Source organism: Sceloporus undulatus, chromosome 4 (assembly GCF_019175285.1).
Source record: "Sceloporus undulatus isolate JIND9_A2432 ecotype Alabama chromosome 4, SceUnd_v1.1, whole genome shotgun sequence".
NCBI lineage: Eukaryota > Metazoa > Chordata > Lepidosauria > Squamata > Phrynosomatidae > Sceloporus > Sceloporus undulatus.
This window is the reverse complement of record NC_056525.1, coordinates 234,354,913-234,375,120: the sequence shown is the minus strand read 5'-3', so window position 1 is coordinate 234,375,120 and position 20,208 is coordinate 234,354,913. Positions and strand designations below refer to the sequence as shown.

The 20,208-nt window shown below is 41.3% G+C and overlaps 2 protein-coding genes across 3 annotated transcripts in view; one reads left to right on the top strand and one right to left on the bottom strand.

Annotated features, from left to right (window-relative positions):
• Positions 1-9,619, top strand: part of C4H8orf76 (chromosome 4 C8orf76 homolog) — a 9,998-nt gene extending 379 nt beyond the window's left edge. Inside the window, exons 2-6 of one of the 2 annotated variants that reach the window (XM_042465831.1) lie at positions 928-1,023; positions 2,661-2,804; positions 3,927-4,438; positions 6,493-6,625; positions 7,197-9,619. In XM_042465831.1, coding sequence (XP_042321765.1) covers positions 928-1,023; positions 2,661-2,804; positions 3,927-4,438; positions 6,493-6,625; positions 7,197-7,370 — 1,059 coding nt within the window. In that variant the 3' untranslated portion in view covers positions 7,371-9,619. The remainder of the gene's footprint in view (positions 1-927; positions 1,024-2,660; positions 2,805-3,926; positions 4,439-6,492; positions 6,626-7,196) is intronic. The other variant, XM_042465832.1, reaches the window with a different exon arrangement.
• A 778-nt stretch (positions 9,620-10,397) lies between these two features.
• FAM83A (family with sequence similarity 83 member A) lies at positions 10,398-20,012 on the bottom strand. Its single transcript, XM_042464983.1, has 4 exons — positions 18,551-20,012; positions 16,245-16,412; positions 14,453-14,577; positions 10,398-11,427 (listed from the first exon to the last, which is right to left on the bottom strand). The coding sequence occupies exons 1-4, from the start codon at positions 19,031-19,033 to the stop codon at positions 10,875-10,877; spliced, it is 1,329 nt and encodes a 442-aa protein (XP_042320917.1). The 5' UTR covers positions 19,034-20,012; the 3' UTR covers positions 10,398-10,874.
• Positions 20,013-20,208: the final 196 nt, after the last annotated feature.

Sequence of the window (20,208 nt, the reverse complement as noted above, 5' to 3'; positions counted from 1 at the left end):
TTATAGGTGTCCATGCCCTCCATTTTGTCCTCCTTTGTGTTCTTGAGGTCTGGTCACCCAGAATGCCAGGGAGGCATCTGACAGGATCCTGGGGTTTGTAGTTCTGTGAGGCACCAGCAGCAGGGAATGATGTGCCTTGCAAAAACTACAAATCCCGGGGGTTGCGTTGAACGGAGCAGCAGCAGCAGGGCTTAAAAAGCGGCGTGTCAGACTCCATTATGCAGTTGCTTTAACTGCCGTGGCTCCGTCTGACAGGATCCTGGGATTGAAACACGGCATAGAAGGCCATGTAAAACTGCAGATCCTGGGATTATGTCAAATGGGGCTGAAGGAGACATATTCTAAGATCTATTGCACTCTACACAGTTGTTATTATGATGTTTATTTATATCCCACCTTCCTCCCAATACAGGGACTCAAGGCGGCTTACAAAACATTAGCAGCACTTACATCCCAGTTTGCCATTGCTGTGTCCAACTGAACCCTGGGATTTGCCGCTTTGTGGACCCTTCAGTCCTCATTTGGCTCCCCATCGTCTGAGAAGAGGCAGAAGGGCACTAACAACAAAGGCTGGGACTCAGGGTGGCTCACAACATTAGAAAACCACAATGCAGTTTAAAACATTCAAAAACAATACCTTAAAATAGGGTTAAACTACTACAATCATGACAGTTAAAGTGGTGTCAAAGTGGATTATTTCTGCCTTGCGGATGCAGCCACTGTGTCGTTTGGCTTCTCTGTGTGATTCCAGATGCAGCTTTGATTGTACAGGGAAAAAAGCTTATTATAGTGATCATCTTCCAAAAGACATTGTGCAGCTATTCCATGAGGATGGAGAGGTTTGACTTGTGTACTTGTTTCATTACAAACAACAAAAGCAAAAGCAAACTGACAAAAAACACCTTTTCTTCCTCCTTTTCTCTGCAGTGGTTTTGTGAAGAAACAAACAGTGAGGATGATGCTGAAAGTGTCAATATAAAAAAATTCAGAGGAGATTTGGCATACAAGCGACAGGAATTTCAGGTATGGTACTAGCCCCCCTGAATGGCGACAGTTTAAGCACAATTGTTACTATTGGAAGATGTAGTCACTTTTGATTTTCGTGCACCTTTTGAAAACAGTCCTAAATCAAAGGACAGTTATCTCCGTTTTTCCATTTAAAGTTGCAATGGCTTCCCCCCCCCTTTTTTTTTTTCTTTTTCTTCTTCTTGCTCTTTCTCAAAGCCTTAGCATAAATTTTTATAGAATTCAGTGTATAAAATTTAAAATGTTGATAATGTCAGTTGCTGAGCAGGTGATTTGTGGCACAGTCTGGTTTGAGCGTTGGACTATGACTCTGGAGACCAGGGTTCGAATCTCTGCTTGGCCATGGAAACCCACTGGGTGACCTTGGGCAAGTCACACTCTCTCAGCCTCAGAGGATGGCAATGGCAAACTGATGAAACTTGCCAAGGAAACCCCATGATAGCTTTGCCTTAGGGTCACCATAAGTCAAAAACTATTTGAAGGCGCACAACAACAACAACAACAACAACAACAGTGAGTTCAGTGAGAGCTACACCTAGAATAGATCAAGGGTGGGCAAAGTGCAGCCCATGAGCTACAAGCCTAGATCTCCTGAAGGTAAAAAAAATGGCAAAAGAAAAAAATGCCCCCCCGATCTCCTCTAGGGAGCATGGGAAGCCTTTCTGCCACATATTTCCAGCAGGCTTATCCAGATGATTTTTAAATGATGATTTTTAGATGCAGATTGTTTTAAGATGTGCACATCTTATTTGTCCTTTTAAACTGATGTGTGTTTAATTGTTTTCATTCCCCACCTCAATCCATGGGGAGAGTCAGGTAAGAAATAATAATAACAGGGGCAGCCTTCCAAAACTTCTTAGCAAAACATACCAGCTTCTCCTGCACTTTCCTGATGTCTGTCACCATAACACCCTCCACTCCACATACATCTAAAGAGAGATACAGCGTAAGAGAGCAACTGAGCAGCTCATTCACTTCTCTTATGGGGGCATTCTGAAAGAGGAGCACTGAGCCAATACTTTGAGAGCAGTCTGAGCCCTACCTTAGGACTTAACCCAACTCACAAAATATTGGCAGAGTACACTTTCTTTCCCTTCCTTGTGCAAGCAGAATGAGGGAGCAGTCAAGCTGTGTCGATGACCAAAGGTGAACTGGAAAAGGTTATTCTGGTGCTTGCTTAGCACCCTGTTTTCTGATGTTGTCTGTCTCTTCTTATCCTCATAATATTCTGCCTCCTGGTACACTGCAGCCTTGAACTTGTCCTTTACCTTTGCACAGTGTACTTGTTGCCCATCATAGAGTTTGAGTTTGTTCCTGCTTTACACTTAATGACCTAACCAGATCATAGTCTGGTAAAGTTTTTCACAGGTAGAGTGAGCTTGGTGTCGTGGTTTGAGCATTGGACTGGAGACCAAGGTTCAAATCGCAGCTTAGCCATGTAAACCCACTTGGTGACCTTGGCAAATCACATTCTCTTAGCCTCAGAGGATAGCATTGGCAACCCCCCTCTGAAGAAACCTGCCAATTAAACCCCATGATAGGTTAGCCTTAGGGTTGCCATAAGTCAGAAACGACATGAAGGCACACAGCAACAAACAAGAAACCCTAAAGTTCATTATGCAAATTGATTTCAGAAGGCGCTGTGTGAGTATTCTGGCTGCCTCAAGCTGTTGCCTCCCAGCAATCTTGCCATGAGAAGAGACATATTGGAGAGCCAAGCTCGCTGCTTAGCTTATCTGGGAAGAGACAAGGAAGCCTTGGAGATTACAGAAACTCTGGTTGGTAGCTTTTTTTTATAAGATTGCTGGAAAGTCCATTTTGCTAATTAATTTATTAAAAAATGTCATCATTTCTCCCCATCACCACTAATCTTTTACCTTTACATTATTTTCAGGGGAAAAAATATTTTCATTCACTATGTCAGTCAGTCAACCTTTATTAGGCATACAACAACAACATACATTTACAATAAATCTTCAGGATCGTTATTAAAATTTAAGCCATAATCTTGTTGCCTCCACCAGAAAATTGTCCATTAGCCTGGTAATATACGGGTTCCGATCTTCCAATAAGTATTCCCCTGATAACCCATCCAAACAGATATTCATTTCCAATAACCTTCTTAACAATCTATGTCCAGTATAACGAGGGAGGAGAATTTATAGGAAAGTGGGGAACAATCAGATGAATTGGGAATAACTCACCATATGGCTACATGTGTCGTCTGCAGTATTTGAAACTGACCTCATTGTGTTAGATGTGTTGTTTGCTCTTGTCCTGTTAATTTTCAAAAGTTATTAAGATGCTTGTGAGTGGAGTTAAGAAGAGACTTTGCCCTTGGCTTACTGGAGGATTTTTTTATGTTAGTGTGTTGCAGCAAAAACAGCCAAGAGCCTTGTGGCATCTTATAGTCTAACATTTATTATGGCATACATTTTTATGGACACAGTCCAGTTCATTGGATGGCTTATGGCAGAATAGATTTGTTTGTGCAGAGGTGGACATCATGTGTCCCCAAGGCTGTTTTTGTGGCCATCAAAGTGCTCCTTTATATTGACAATCCTTCACACACACACACTCAAGGGAGAATTGTAACTCTAGAAGCCTCCAAGAAGCAGGATTCCTTTCCAAAATAAATTGTGGACCCCATGCTTTACTTTGCTTTTGAACCAAGAATTGTTTTTGAGAATGGTGAGAAAGGAGCCCTGGAAATGATTTTTTAGGTTTTGACAGAAGAGGCTGGTGCAGCCCAGAAGATGGTGATAGAAATTGGTTCTTGATGACCATTCCTATATCGGTCTATAAATGCTGTAAGGCTTTCTGTTCTTGCTGTTTTTGCCAGACTGTAAGACTTCTATACAGCATTATTTTTATTCTTTCTTGATTTTTCTTCTTTGTAGAGAAATGGAGCAACAAATACTGACCACATAGCAGCCATCCTTTGCTTGCAGCTTGCCATTTACTGCACTCTAAAGCAGACTGAGAGAATAATTGTGTGCCTACAGCAACTCATTACATTACACCCCTTTCACCCAAGGCACTGGAAGTCACTTGCCGAAGCTTACATGAGCCTTTTGCAATTTCCAGCACAATCATCCATGACAGAAGCTGATGTCTTGCAACATGGCAGCTCAGCTATAGATAAGCACTGTCTCCAGGTTTTACCAAATGAAGCCAACTTCCTACTTTGCAAAAATCACAGCAAGATAAAGGATGCATCTTTGCATTTTTCTCTCGAAACAGATGGCAGCTGTGGATCTTGTGAAAAATGCCAAACAGTACAAGGACCTACAAGGACCCTTGGAAAATCAGAGGCACAGCAAGCATTGAAGAGAGCAGTGTGTTGTTCTGTGGGACAGGAAGGCTCACAAGACATTTGGATATATGCATGTGCTGCTTTCATTAGAGCAAGGTAGTAAACAACAGTATCAGTTTTCTGTACAAATAGTCTATGTTTCTCATCTTAAGACAAACAGATGTGAAACTGATTCATGACCACCTCTCCCCACACTTTATTTTATTAAACTAAAACAAACAGTGGGACTAAAACTCCTTTATTTTATTTATTAGCCACACTTATATTATACCTTTCCTCTAATGATTTCAAAGTAGTAAACTTGGTTCCCCTCTTCCCCACTTTATCTTCACAACATCCCTGTGTAATGTGCTCCATCTTAGAGGGAGTGGCTGGCTCAAACTCAATCGAGCTACATCCGCACTGCAAAATTAATGCAGCTTGAACCCACTTTAACTGCCATGGCTTCATCCTGTGGAATCCTGAGATTTGTAGTTAATTGTGGCACCAGAGCTCTCTGACAGAGAAGACCAAATGTACCCTCACAAAACTAGAAATTCCAGAATTCCATAGCATTGAGCCATGGCAGCTAAAGTGGTGTCAAACTGCACTATTGCGACAGTGCATATACAGCCACAATGAATTTCATGATTCAGTGGGAACTTGAACCTTCAGCTACCAGGTCATAGGCCAGTGGACACTATACAGCCCTCCAGAAGTTGTTGAACTATAGTTCTCAGTATGATTTGCTGGCTAGGATTGCTGAGAGCTCCACTGAAACATCAGTTGGAGAGCTGTACAATTTCCATACTTGTCCTGGTCAAGTACTCTAATCACATAGCTCACCAGCTTCCATTTTGATCAACCTTTTTGGTTGATTGTTTGTTTTGGCACCTCTGCTCTGATCAAATCCAGGGAGCCCTTTCCCTGATTATTATGGAGTTTTAAAAAAGGAAATTCAGTATACCTGCTTGTGGTCCTGTTGTGTCATGTAAAGGTCAGTGCCATTGATGTTTAGTTGCACAGCTTTGTCAGAGGTTGGCAGTGACATTAAAGCCAATGTCACACCTCAGTGCTCCTTTAAATTCCATAAAATTAATAATTCTTAAAAGCAATAACAAGGACAACATTATTACTTTTAAAAAAATTAACCTGAGCAAAATGTATGATTTGGATTTAAATTGTAGTCCCAAATAAAGTAGACCATTCAACAATTGATTCAGTGGGTCTGCTCTAGTTTGGCCTGGTAGTCCTGTTCCCACGTGAGGAATATTTACTTGTTACTCTGAAATGTTACATTTTGGTTGTGTGTTAGTTTGGTGAATTGGGAGAGTATGTTAACATATCACACTATTCAGTACTTTTGTGTTAGCCAGCAAACCCCTTTTTAGAAAAAAGTAATATTAACACCACTATGTTAGATTTTCCAGTACATTTTTCAAAGAACTTTATCTGCATTGTCATGTAAATTGAAAAGAAGAGCTTTCTCTTGAGAGACTAATGGAGATACCTTGTAGAAAAGTTACCAATGACCAAAAGGTTTAACTAGCCCATCTATTCCTAAATAACTATGTTAATATTCTGAAATTTGTGAGCCAGTTTCAAACCACAGTTTTAAGAAGTGGCTGTGTTTGCATGTCAGTTTTAACTATAGTTTAATGCAACACTTTGAGCTGGAACAAGCTTCAGTAAACCCATGGTTTTAGGTTGCTTTGTTTCAAATCCACCCAGTTAGTGATACACCATGATCCTGACTTTAGATGCAGTGACAAGCTGAGTTTAAGGGAAATTAAAAAGTGCTTCAAAGGTCATCTTCCCAATTATGTGGGGGAAAGAGAGGGGAACTTATTCCAGACCATTTATGTCAGTGTATATCTCATTGTTCATCTCTGTAATATAAAATTAGGCACTAGCTTGGCTGCCTCTTGCAAACCGTATGTATGTATGTATGTATGTATGTCTGAGTATCAAAACCATTTATAGCCTGGCCTTGCATCTGTAAAGAATATTAGAAAATGCTGGGAAGTGATTCTGCAAAAACTGCTTTGAAATTCCCTGCCCTGATCAAAGCCAAACTGCCTTTTAAAAAAGTTATGATGGCTTTGACAGATGGAGCTCTCCTGACTGTGCTATGTATATTCAGTTTTTCCTTTGTTTTATTGTATCCTTAGGCTCTTGTTTCAGCTCATACAGTTGAACCAATCTTCCTTTGCTCTGGAGAGAAACTTAAAGGCACAGCAGGAAATTGAAGACCAAGTGGCATCATTTGGGTTAAAGGAAGATGTCTTGTTCTTGATAACCGAGGTAAGTGAAGCGATTATGTTTGTTTTCTAGAAAAAGTAGAACTTGATGTCTCTCCAGTGCATCCAGCTACAGGAAATTAGCTGGATGCATCTTTGCTGATTCTCTGCTCCACAACAATATGGATGTGACCATTTTGTGAAGGCTGCATTATTTAAAAGGTGCGTTTTGGGGGATATTTCCCAAGTGCAAGATTCCAGCCTATATGTTTAACAAAATCTGCTTCCCTGTGATTTCCACCCACTGGTTTCAGTCCTGTAGAGCAACATGGAATTAGTTTGTGCTATTCTTTGTGCTCCACGGATAGTATTTCCATAATCTCTAGGGAGAAGATAGGAAACTGCCTTTTACCAGGTCAGAGTATTTGCTTTTCTGACACGGTATTCCCTGCTGTGACTGGTGGCAGCTCTTCAAGATCTCAGGCAAAGAGAAGTTTTTCCCACCACCTACTGTCTGATTCTTAGTACTGAAGTTGTCAGAGATGAACTTTCAGTTATTCCTGTTTTTAAAACAAGAAATGTGAAATCTAAAGTTAGGCTTAGTGGTTAACTTTTTTCACCTCTGTTCCTTATAGATGATGGGAGAGGATCTTATTCCAGAAAAGCTGAAGGAGGATGCCCAGGGAGAGGTGAAATGCTTGGGTGCTTCAGCCTTGATGGCCATGTTGAATACCTCTACTGTGGAATTTGAAAAAAAGTGGTTCCAAAAACTCAGAGAACGCTTCTCTCACTTGGAGTGCCAGATGTGACATAATGTGGCTGTATTAAGACATGTTCTGTTTCTCTTTTCACCCTGGTTTTCCAAACAGCTCCTGTGGAAGTGGTTAACAGGGCAAATGTGGCCAGGCTGTGAGTGTTTCAAGCCTGAAGCAACTTCCATCAGATCTAAGCCTGAGCTTGTGTTTTCCAATGTTGCCTGTTCTATTCAGCTCAGAGTGCCTTGAGGAGGATGGAAGAACTTTTTTGACTAGAAGCCTTGGCAAAAGACCAACATTTCTCTCATTAGGACTTGTGCCCATTTCTTTTTGTTGTGTTTGGCACAATGGGTCTTTTATAAATGGCAAGATGCCCAGGGTTAAGGGGTGATGAACTTCCATTCTTGCATTCTTTTGGCTGGGCTTTTGATCTCCCAGCCAAACCCATTGTCCCTTGAGAAAGATGATGAAATGATTTCTGTTTCTAGTAAAGTAAATGCATCTTTTCATTTAAATTACAGTAACCCTCACCCAGGAAGTGTTTATTACAGAAAACTGATTATCATGTTCATATGATTATGCTAAAATAATTCAGTCAGTCACTGGTACATTTGTGGTTGTGATCTTTTATTAAAATAAATTTATTTATTTAAATTATTTTTAAGAATCCTTTCAAGCAAGAATGACAGCCTACCTTCCATTTTTTATTGTGTCTCTTGAATAGTATAGTTTGCTCAAAGTATACCTTATTGTACTTAGCTTGAAGTTTGTTCCATATTAGGGGAAAACATATTGATATATTTCTTCTGTTTCCATGTTAGAACAGTCCACATACCAGAAAATTAGGGAGAATAAGTGGATGTTTTTATTGGTTCTGTTTCTTCTAGCAGTTCTCATGGATGAATTGGTTTGCTTGTTTGTTCAAAGTCATTTTTAATTATTTAAATTTTAAAACAACAGTATTTCTATTATTACTATTCAAGAGGCAGGGGAAAACTAGATTTTGGCTTCCCTTCCATCCTAATATGCCAAATATTGCTGTGTTTTCTAAAGAACATTTCACTGAATCCTAATTCCCACATCCACATTTATATCTGTAAAATCATTTAATTAAAAAGGTATTTCGATGCCATGAGAGACTGAAACACAGCCGCTTTTATTTACCTTGGTCAACATCCAAGGTAAGTAATGCCAGCAGAATCATGATTTTCTTCCCTTCCTCCCCACCCCAGCAGCCCTCCAAGATGCCAAAAAACTGCTCCAGTGTGTTTCATAGCCTTGTAGAGCGTGTCTTTAGGGTGCACGAGAGATAGCTGATTTGAGGAAAGAGTAACAGAATCCAGGGGACATCATTGTATCTTCTAATTTTACCAGAATTTTATAATTACAGCTCTTCCCCACCTATAGTTCTGTTAATATCCCTTTGCCCCAACAGAGTTTTGAGTGATTAAGATTTTCATTCATGTATATTTGCTTAAATGCATCCAGTTAGTGAGGGCATGTCTGCCTATGAAATCTCATTGCCCTGGAAGGATTCCCCTTCAAAACATAGGGCAACTTTGGGGGTACATCCCTTTTTATATGACTGCCCATGACCTCCAGGCCAGGCCTTCTGCATAGTAATGGGGTGATAAGTAATTCATATTAGCCAAAAAAGGTTTTTGCAAAGTTTTATTTTTCCAAATTCTGAAATAATGGGAATATATGAACAGCAGTTTTATATATATATATATATGTAAGTAATACTTGCAAAAGATTCTTCCCTCCCCCACACTCTTCATTTTAGTCCACATTCTAGACAAAAAGATAAAGCAAAAGTCTTCAGGTTAAGTAACATGTGAATAGTTTTAGAGTGTAATCTCCTTCTTGATAGCTGGTCTGTATCTTAGGGATTTATTCATTTTTCATATTGATGAACATTCATTTGATTCCTCATCAAAGTGGTAAAATCTTGGCATATTTTGAGGTAGAGATGTGAAGGATTGGGGGGGGGGGCATGAAAAAATAGAAAAAGATGCATCTTCCCCCGAAGCCTTCTTTCTGGAAAAGTGGGGGGGGGGGAATTGAGAAAAAATGAATCTGAGAATATTTTCTTTTAGAATAATGAATAAAATATTTAAGACAAGCTATTCACTACATTTACTCCTCCAAAATAATTTCTAAAACCTATGTAATGGGTGGTGTACAGACCACCTCTTTGGGGCAGCCTGCACCCACCCCTTTCCCCAACAGATCAGAGCCTGAGCTGCCACAGCGGCAGCCCCAGAGGCCCCGATCCACTGCTTTTCCTGGCATCGGGGAAGTAGCAAAAGGCCGCTTTCCCGCAGCCTGGAAAGGGGCATGAAGCCCCAAGGACACCCCAACAGCGGCGGAGAGAGAGAGAGGCTGCTCGGGCCCTTTCTCTCTGTATCATTAGCACGGCTGTTTAAAGGCCGCACCAGCGATACACGCGCCAGAAGGAGCTGCAAAACGGAGATCCTTCTGGCGCCGCTGAAAGGGCGGCACAAGTGCCCTTCAGTGATGTCAAGACGTAACAGCCGCACCGTGCCGTTTGGATGTAACGCGGCCGTGACGTCAAAATGGTGGTGCCCGTGTGAACAGGGCGCCGCCATTTTATACGTACTCCGTACGTATAAGGATTGCAGACGTCTAAAAGAGACGCCCCCAGGCAACCCTAGTAAGTACGGAGTACGTACAAAATGGCCCATCTGGACAGGGACAGGGAGACTTTTGTGTAACACAGTGTACAATATCTGGTCATTATTATTCCTGGTCTTGCTATCCTTTTCTTTAGCTTTTTTAAAAATGGGAATGAATGCTTTATGCCTGCTTGACACTATGGAAAAGCAGGAGACAAAATAAATTTCTGTTATTTATTAATGTTTATAGTTTCTTGTTTTTTTGTTTTTGCCTGCTTCTAATAAAGTGTCAAAACCAAAGATGTTCCTTACAGTTAGGGACCTTGTCACTCCATTTGCAACAAAAAATTATTAAAATTTTAAAAAAGAAATTCAAGCTAAATTTTCTGAATTTTTATATCTATAATTAGAGGATTTCATTTGTCCTGTTACATGCCTGTGTCAATTAGATCTTTAAAATGATTTTTGATGCAGTCTTAAGGTCTAGTTCATTGCCTTTTTTCCAGTTTATGAAACGGAATAGTCTGTTTTGCACCAAACCAGATGGAAAACCCCATGATACGTTTTCCTTATGGTAGCCATAAGTCAGAAATTACTTGAAGGTTTGAAAACAACAGCAAAAAAGATGGACAAAACTTTGATATCATGAATTCCTCAATATCATGAATCACATGTTCTTCCTTATTGATTATATAACATAACCTGCTTAACATTCTTTCTTTTTTTAGTTTTCCTGTTCCAGACTGTAAAATACTCACTTGTTTGATGTTTCTCAAGCTTTTTAGTGGCCATGAGGTCTAAAAACATTTCTTTAAAGACTCACTAGCTCTCTGTTTTGTATTGTTATGTTGTCTAGTTCTCTCATACCAAACTATTCATGTTCGGGCAACAAAAGATAAAACTAGCTGACCAGCTGTAGTCATCTTAACAAATTGGCTTTGTGAAGACATCTCCAGACCGGGTTCATCTGTGCTCTGTTGATATCCTCTTGTCTCATTCTTATCGGCCTGTAAATGTTAATGTTGTTGTAAAGGACTGCTGGTGAATCGGCAACATACTGGCGCTGGTAGTAGTTGACCTGAATGCCGTGGGGAGGTGGGGTGGTCATAAATGTGGTGTAGCCATGGAAAGAGTGGACCCTGTTGAGAGGTGATGGTGACATGGGATGGATGTTGTAAACTGGAGTCTTCACAGGTTGTCTACTTGCAGAACCACTGTTGTTTGAAAGACAACTGAACGGGTCAGAGGGCGTATGGATGCTTCCTAGGTTGCTGCTGTTAGTGAGGCTGCCTTGGGTGGCAGCAGTGCTCTTGTTGAGCAAGAAAAGAGAGGTATGTGAAGGAGGTCTCAGCTCCGCCACGGGTTTGGACGAAGCGTAGAGATGCCGGAACTCTTCATCAAAGAGCTCCACCACTTGCCCTGTAAACTTGGAGAGGAAGTTTCGGTGGACCTGGCCGCACAACCACGTGAAGCTGGGTAGGTGTGAATGAAAAACAACAAAAGGTGGGTCAGTCTTTATCTTAACAACTTCACAGGGGAAAACATTTCCAGGCACAATTTGAAGTACCGATGTTGGCCTTGAGAGCCAGCACAGTGTAGTGGTTTGAGCATTGGGTTGGACCATGACTGGATATCAGGGTTCAGTTCCCCACTTGGCCATGGAAACCCACTGGGTGACCTTGGATGAGTCACACATTTTCAACCCCAAAAAACCCCATGATAGCTTCACCTCTGGGTTGCCATAAGTGGGAAATGACTTGAAGGCACACAACAACAAAGTATTGACCTTTTTAAAGCCTTTGAAGTGCTGGGCTTTGCTGTTGTTGTTGTGTGTCTTCATGTCATTTCAAGTCATATGGTGACCCTAAGGCAAAACCTGTCATGGGATTTTCTTGGCAAGATTTATTCAAAGGGAGTTTCCCTTGGCCTTCCTCTAAGGCTGAGAGAGTGTGATTTGCCCAGTGCCAGCCAGTGGGTTTTCATAGCTGAGCAGAGATTCGAACCCTGGTCTCCAAGGTTGTAGTCCAACACTCAAGTTAAATGGACCTACCTTCATATAACTCTACCCATACAACAGAGGGTGGACAAAGTACAGCCATCTGGATGGTGTTGAACTTCAAGTCCCATCAGGCCTAGGCAACATAGTCAATGGTGAATGCTGAGAGTTGCAGTCCAACAGTATCTGCAGGGCTGCATTTGGCCTGCTCATGTGATACAATAACAGTATCATTTGAGATTGGTGCCTAGCTTATACAATGTTCCCCTGTGGTAAGATCACTTGACATCTATACTGCTTTTTCTCATTAGATAAGTACTTAAAACATGTACAGGGGCTCCTCCACGTTCCCTGGGATTAGGGACACAGGACCCCAATGAAAGTGGAAAAATAGCAAATAATAGAAAACTATTTTTTAGTTTTATATTTTCACCTGAAAGAACACCTCTCTTGGTATCTCTAGATCCTCCAGCTCAACCTTATGGTCACCATTCACCAGAATCTGACCATAGAATTGTGCTGGAGGACTTATAAATGCATAGAAAAGTGTTCTCTCGCCCTCTCCAATACAACTTCTGGCAGAACATGGCCATAGAGTTGCACTGGAAGACCTAGAGATTCCTAGGGAGAACATATTAATCAAATCCATGAATAATCAAATCCACAAAAGTCAAAGCCACAAATGTAGAGGGTCGACTGCACATACAACCTGGGCTTTAAAATAATATTTTAGCTCTGAATTAGAACTGGTATTCTGCAGGAAGCACCTACTGTCTTAGTCTGGCCTTTTGTAATATTTTCATTGCATTTGCTCCTCTGCTACATTTTTATTGAACAAACATTATATAAATCTACTAAAAATAATATAAAAATCCTATCACAATAAATTCATGTTCTCTGCACAGGGAAATCCAGACACCAGGATCATTGACACAACTGTCTTTACAGAGAGAAGCTCTATTAGAAGATGCTTTCTCAATATTAATGTAGTCAAGTGGTCTTGTGGATGACCCACAAATGATAAAAGATGATGATGGAAATGGGAAACAGCAAAATAACCCCACAAAAATCCTAAATACAGACAGTCTTATCATGTTTAAAAATATGTTTAACATAATTCATAAACACAATTTTAATAAGCATTAGGAAATGCCAAGTTTCCATCAACTTGAAGCAGGACTTATTGAGCAACTGAATAGAAAACGGCAACCATTTTCCCTCTCTTTATATTGCTGCAAGTAAAAGAAGCTTGACAGCTGGACTCTCCCAAGGGGCCTTGACATTTTTTCTGTGTCCCTTTCTCACAGATAGCTTTTTTGTTCTTGTTTAACCAGAAGAGGAAAATTTCTGATCATCATATTTTCTCATTGTCATTTCCCCTTTTCAACATTCCTAGGCTTGAGGGAAGATTTCAGCTCAAGTTTCTGCAAAACGTAACCTTGAAGAGCTAAAACACAGGAAGCTGCTGCCAAATATTGCTGAATTCCATCAACATTTTCAAGATGAAACATGTGTATTCAGTATTTTTTGAAAATAGGTGTGGTGATCTCTCCAGCCCAAAGCTAACCCAGTTTCATTAAAGCCACTTTCTTGGGGGAAACCTATTTGGACTATGGCCAAGATTTTGTTTCAGAGAATACACCCCATTTTCAGTCACGTTCCCCTGCAAGCTTGCCAATGTTCAGTTCATGCAAGAAATTTGCAAAGCAACTTCCATCAAATCTAAGCCTGAGATTATTCAAACCATAGCACTGGCTGAATCCACACTGCAGAAATAAAGCAGTTTAACACTACTTTAACTGTCCTGGCTCAATGTTCGGGGATTCTGAGAATTGTAGTTTGGTGAAACATTTAGCCTTTTCTGTCAGAGAGCTTTGGTGCCACAACACACTACAATTCCCAGGATTCCTTAGCACTCAGCCATGGCAGTTGAAGAGACATCAAACTGGATTATTTCTGCAGTGTGGATGCAGCCTTAATGTTGTTGTATGCCTTCAATTCAGTTTTGACTTATCCTAACGCTAAATCCATGAGGTTTCCTTGGTAAGATTTGTTCAGAGGGGTTTTTACCTTTGCTATCCTCTGAGGTTGAGAAAGTGTGACTTGCCTGTGGCCTGTTGGTGAGCTTCCCAGAGGGAACAAAATGCTGGACTAGACTGGCTTTGGGTCTGATGTAGCAGGGCTCTTGTCATGTTTCCCACAGTACTCTGATTCTCAGCCTGAATATATGTCGTAAGAATTGCATTGGCAGATATCACGCACACTCCACCCTGAGTGGGATGGTGAATCACCTCTGGTTTTTTGGCTAAATGAACTATCCTGGATTTTGAACTTATTTCAGAAATAAGGGGATCAGTCCCTTGGCTAGCTCCTTTAAAATCTGGATTCAAACCCAGAGTAGATTCACTGCTCCGCTGACATGGAAGCCAGTGGAGTTAGAAGAATTAAACCAAAGAGCAGGTGTGAACACAACCGCTTTAGAAAGCAAAACATTACATTACCTGTAGGATCCAGACAGAACATATCTCCAGTCTGAGATGATGAATTTCTCTTGTATTTGTCCTGAGAATTTTCGACCTGATTTGGCACAGTAAACCTCACCTGTAACGCTTCTCACGGAAATGTTCTGGTGAGTTATGAAAGAATTGCGACATGTCAGTCACTGTCTTTAATCCTAGCTTACCTCAAATAGGTGTTATCAGGGTAAACATATACGTTGTTAGGAGCCCATTGGAGGACTAACAGTGGGATATAAATCATCATCATCATCATTATAGAATCATAGAATCATAGAGTTGGAAGAGATCACACGGGCCATCCAGTCCAACCCCCTGCCATGCAGGAAATCCAATCAAAGCATCCCCAAATAGATGGCCATCCAGCCTCTGCTTAAAGACCTCCAAGGAAGGAGACTCCACTACACTCCGAGGGAGTGTGTTCCACTGTCGAACAGCCCTTACTGTCAGGAAGTTCCTCCAAATGTCAAGATGGAATCTCTTTTCCTGTAGCTTGCATCCATTGCTCCAGGTCCTGTTTTCTGGAGCAGCAGAAAACAAGCTTGCTCCCTCCTCAATATGACATTCTTTCAAATATTTAAACAGGGCTATCATATCACCTCTTAACCTTCTGTTCTCCAGGCTAAACATCCCCAGCTCCCTGAGTCGTTCCTCATAGAGCAAGGTTTCCAGACCTTTCACCATTTTAGTCGCCCTCCTTTGGACATGCTCCAGTTTCTCAATGTCCTTTTTTAATTGTGGTGCCCAGAACTGGACACAGTATTCCAGGTGGGGCCTGACCAGAGCAGAATACAGTGTCACTATTACTTCTCTTGATCTAGACACTATACTTTTATTGATGCAGCCTAAAATTGCATTGGCCTTTTTAGCTTTATTATTATTATTATTATTATTGGCAACATGCTATGCCTTTTCTCTTGTACAGTTTCTCTTGTGCAATTTGCATCCTGATAATTATCATCCTGACTTTCATTAGACATCCTCTGTCTCCTGGTCTGGGAATTCTGGAAATCCCACAGATATGCAACCTTTCCTGGCTCCCACTCCTGGCTGCCATTGCAACCTCTGCTCATCATCACCAAGTGAAGTTGTTTCAAATATATGGAGGAGAAGTCTCAACAGCCCCATTATTCGCCCCATTTCTGATGTTCAGAAGTGAGTGGTGTTGCAAGCATGGCCAAACTGGCACCCATCTCACACACAAATTGGACTACCCACAGGCTTATAAGAAATCCAAGCTTTTCAAAAGTACAACAAATCTTTTTCTTTAATCCTTCTCCCAACTCACCTCTTTGTTGAATCCTAAAACACCCCCAGTTCAAGTCTTTTAGTCCAAGTCTCAAGTCAAGTCTCAAGTCTCTACCTTTAATTCTCAAGTGGACTCTCAACTAGCCACATAGCCCAAAAAACCCACAAAAAAACATGACAAGTCCTTGCAAGATACTTTCAAGTCAAGTCTTAAGCCTGGGAGCCAATTTTAAGAGGAAAAAAAGAAGCAGTGCATGTTTCTGAGAGGAGAACAGCAAATGTGTTAGGCAATGGGCTTGAAGTGAAGGTTGAGGTCTGCTTGATAGCCTGCACCCACTGCACAATTGAAGAGCCTCTAAAGCTTTAGAAGGATCCTTCTGCCTCAAGTTGCTTGTTTAACACATTTGCCCCAACCACATTGCCAATATGAAGGTTCAACATTTTTTGTTCTTAAAAAGGCAAACTTAATACTGCCCAATATTACATTGCAATCAAAAAGCTGTAAGATGTTAACAGGGGTTCCCCATACCTTAAAATGTCCCTCTGCAACATGCAGCTTGTCACACATCTCAGTGAAAAGCTTTAGGTTGCTGTGGTCAAGCAGGAGATAAACAAATACCCGTCGCTTGTTGGCGGCTTCTAAGATATCACAGAATATCTCAGCATCAGTGAACACATCCATCAGTATGGCTAGTACCTGGAAAGGTAGAGATGAAGGGGAAGAGACCAAGCAGCAATAAATTGCCAGGATCTGAAAACATCATCCCTCCTGAATAGTTGGCCAGTGGGACTGGCTATTCAGAGTCATTTGAAAAACCTCACATTTCTTAACCCAGTCATCTTTGCCTGCAAGGGTTTGTTGTTGCTGTTATGTGCTTTCAGATAATTTCCGTCTAACAGTGACTCTAAGATGGACCTGTCACAGGGTTTTCTGGGGCTGAAAGGCTGTGACTTACGCAAGGTCACCCAATGGGTTTCCATGGCTGAGCTGGATTTGAATCCTGGTCCTCCAGAGTCCTAGCTCAATGCCCAAACCACAACACCATGCTGCTTGAAAGGTAGTTTAATATTATAGTTCTGGGTGCTTCCACAGGGATGGCAGCACTTGGCTTAACCACAGAGATGGAGGCAGGAATGGCCCAAGACATTTTGCTGCCTGAGGCAAAGGACCATACTGTGTCAGTCCTCTAGTTCCAGGTACAAAAGCAAACTGGACTGGGAGCTGAACAGGGTTTCCAGGTGTCCCTTATTATAAGGGATGTTCCCTGTTTGATGGTTGGAAATCTTTTCCTTTTATGTAGACTGAAGAAGATGTTTTTTAAAAATCCTGTATTTTGGGGTGTGGACCCTTCATAAAAAAATAAATATGTGGAACTGTGTAATCTATGAATGTGGACAATATGTTAATTTAGTTTAATTGTGAATGTGTACACATTTACCTGACAGTCAGCATAGTGTAGTGGTTTGAATGTTGGATTCTGGAGGCCAGGGTTTGAATGCCCACTCAGCTATGGAAACCCACTAGGTGACCCTGGCCTGAGCACATCACACTCTCTCAGACCCAGAGAAAGGCAAAGGCCCTCTGAACAAATCTTGCCAAGAAAACCCTTAATAGGGTCATCATAAGTCAGAAATGACTTGGAGGCACACAACAACAGCACTTTTACCAAAAATGAAATTTTGCATCTACTCATTTTAACCTGAGGAGGAGGAATAAACCATACATCAGGAGTCACCAACTTTGACAGATCTGGGAGCAATTTTTTTTGTACCCAGAACACTTTGGGTACTACACAGACTGCCAAAAATGCCAAGAGGACATCCCACAACAAAAGCAAACCAGAACTAGTAGGAAGTCCACTTCTACATTTAAAAAATTAAACATTACAGTGGGGAAGAGTGGCTGAAACCTATTTAAAAAGTGAACTCCAGTTCCTTAAGGGTCTCAGAGAAAGGCTGTTTCCTGAAAGACAATTGCCCCACCTTTTTAATGGCCAAATAAAGCACCAGATCCCATCTGATCTTGGAAGATAAGTAGGGTCAGTCCTTCAAGAAAGCCATCAAGACAGATCTCTTCCGATAGGCCTTTCCAGAATAGTTCAGCCACCCATTGAGCAGACTATTATGTATCCTATTGATTTTCTCACACCCCATCCTCCGGTTTATTTGTTTTTATTTGTTTTAATTAATATTTTTAGTATGAATTTTTAATATAATTGTGATTTAATTGTTCTTTTAAAGGGGGGAGGATAGGACTTGTGACTATCGTATATTGTTATTTTATTGTTTTGACTATTTTACTGTAAGCTGTCTCAGTCCTAATCGGAGTAGGCGGGATATAAATAAAAGTTTATTATTATTATTATTATTTTGATAGATGACTGCTAATGAACACCAGGCACTGTAGGTTGTATTTCCGAGGAACTATCAGGCAAAATCACCTCTGAGTATTCCTTGCCTAAGAAAACCCTATGACATTCATGGGTAACCATAAATCAACAGGTGACTTGAAGGTACACATATACACACAGAATGGACCACGAAATTTGGAGGCTGCAAAACCAGCCTTCTGGGAGTGCATGCATCCTCAGGATTGTACTTTGCCCATAGCTGCTATACATCTACAAGCAAAATAATCTGAAGCAAATTTCCACAGAAAACTACCTTTAGTGCCCTCGGCAACATGGGATAAAGATATCCTTTATCCCTACCCTCTATCCTACTGGACTAGGTAACTGTGGAGGCTGTTATTCTCCACTTGCATGTTGAATATCCATGTCTAAAACCCAGTGTCAGCTCTGCTACCTGTTGCTCACCAAATGCCCATCCTTATACCTGGTAGGTCTTGTTGATGCAGCGCCGTATCAGGTCCCTAATGTTGCTGTTCTTATCTGTTTGGAAATACACAGTGGCACTTGACTTCTCTTTCAGGTAGGGCTTTTCAGACGTGCTCCAGGTGTGAAGAAGGGCTGGTTCGCTATTCTCCGAGACGAGAGGAAAATACGTTCCCGACTGGAGGGACCTGGCGTCATTATTTGGTCTGGGCCCAGCTTCTCCATCCGCATGCATCTCACTCGAATAGTAGGGTTCCCTTGTGTTCTTCTTGATGTACTGAACTTCCACTGTGGAGAGGAAGTCCACTTCTCCCTCATCCTCCAAGGCCTTGAGGTAGGCTGGGATGCCACCGTCTAAGAGGGCATCAGTGGCTAGCCGGACACTTTCGTTGTGATTGAAATCCAGTTTGGCCAGTCGGAATGACAAGTTCTTGACCTCTTCCAGTCGCTTTCGGATCTTGCCCACGTGTCTCGATCTGCTCATGGTTCTTCAACAGGGAGTAGAAGGAGCAGCAGAAGGAAGGATCTGCTGTACCTCTTGTTTAGCAGGGAAAGATCCCAGTTTCAAGCTGAATGGAGGTTGGGCATCACATCAAGGACCTGGTTGAACAATGTTGAGAAGTCTCGATGGTCAAGAACACAATTAGTTAATGAAGACACAGTTAATCCAGTTTGAGACGTCCTCCATGCAAAACGCTAACTGCTTGTTCTAGATTTTGCTACGAGGGTGTATTGTGGTAGGAAAAAATAGGAGAAAAAAGAATAAACAAGCATAGCTGACACACTTCATTCACAATTAGGCTCCAGGTGGTAGTCAGGATTGAAGCTGATTTGTTTGCTTGACTGAAAAAGTTACACCTTCTCCCCAGGGCCCAAGAAAGGGGAGGAAACGATATTCAGAGGCTTTCAGCATCATCCAATTTGGATTTCATCATACAATTTCTTTTTCACTCTCTGACAGGTGAAAACTTAAGAGGGTACTCTTCCCTGCCGTTTTGTTTAATGCACCCGATTTGACGATCCATTTGGTTATTTGACATTAAGAGACAGCCGTTTTGTGCTCAACATCTGCTTGCGGCTGGTTCAGGATCAGCTAAGCAAGCAATTAATCTGTTCAATTACCCAGGGAAGGCTCATGTGGAAATATTAACTAGACAGGTAAATAACTACCTGACAGCTTGAATCAGATCAGCTCCCATCTGACAGGTTTTTAGATGAATCTCCCTGCTTTACTTTATCTGACAAAAACAACGGAAGACACTCCGCATTGTCGCAGCTCCCATCATCCCCTACCATTGGCTGAGTTGGCCCAGGCTGATGGGAGTTGGAGTCAGAAGCCATGGTCGATGTCTTGAAATTCCAAATTAAAGCCCTTTTTGTTTTCCAAAACTTTTGGAACTTCGGGTTCATGCTTTATTCATGTTTAGTATATTTGATGATCTGTAGTGCCTATTTTGTTTTGCGTTGTGTCACCCGCAAATTTGATAAGCATGCCCTATACGCCTTCCTCCAAGTAATTGATAAAGGTGTTGAATAGCACTGGGCCCAGGCAGTGCTAATAATAATAATAATAATAATAATAAATAAATAAAGATGTAGTGTCTCTGTAGTGAAGTCCATCTTGTTCCCTTGATCTGTCCTTTGCTTTGCATTTAGAGC

Bases quoted from the DNA above. Each gene is read 5' to 3' on its own strand.
- FAM83A (XM_042464983.1), bottom strand. From the start codon at position 19,033: ATGAGCAGATCGAGACACGTGGGCAAGATCCGAAAGCGACTGGAAGAG. The intron at 16,413-18,550 runs GTATAAGGATGG...CTACCTTTCCAG, and splicing joins GCATCAACAAGACCTACCAG to GTACTAGCCATACTGATGGA. The intron at 14,578-16,244 runs GTATGGGGAACC...ATAACTCACCAG, and splicing joins TTGCAGAGGGACATTTTAAG to AACATTTCCGTGAGAAGCGT.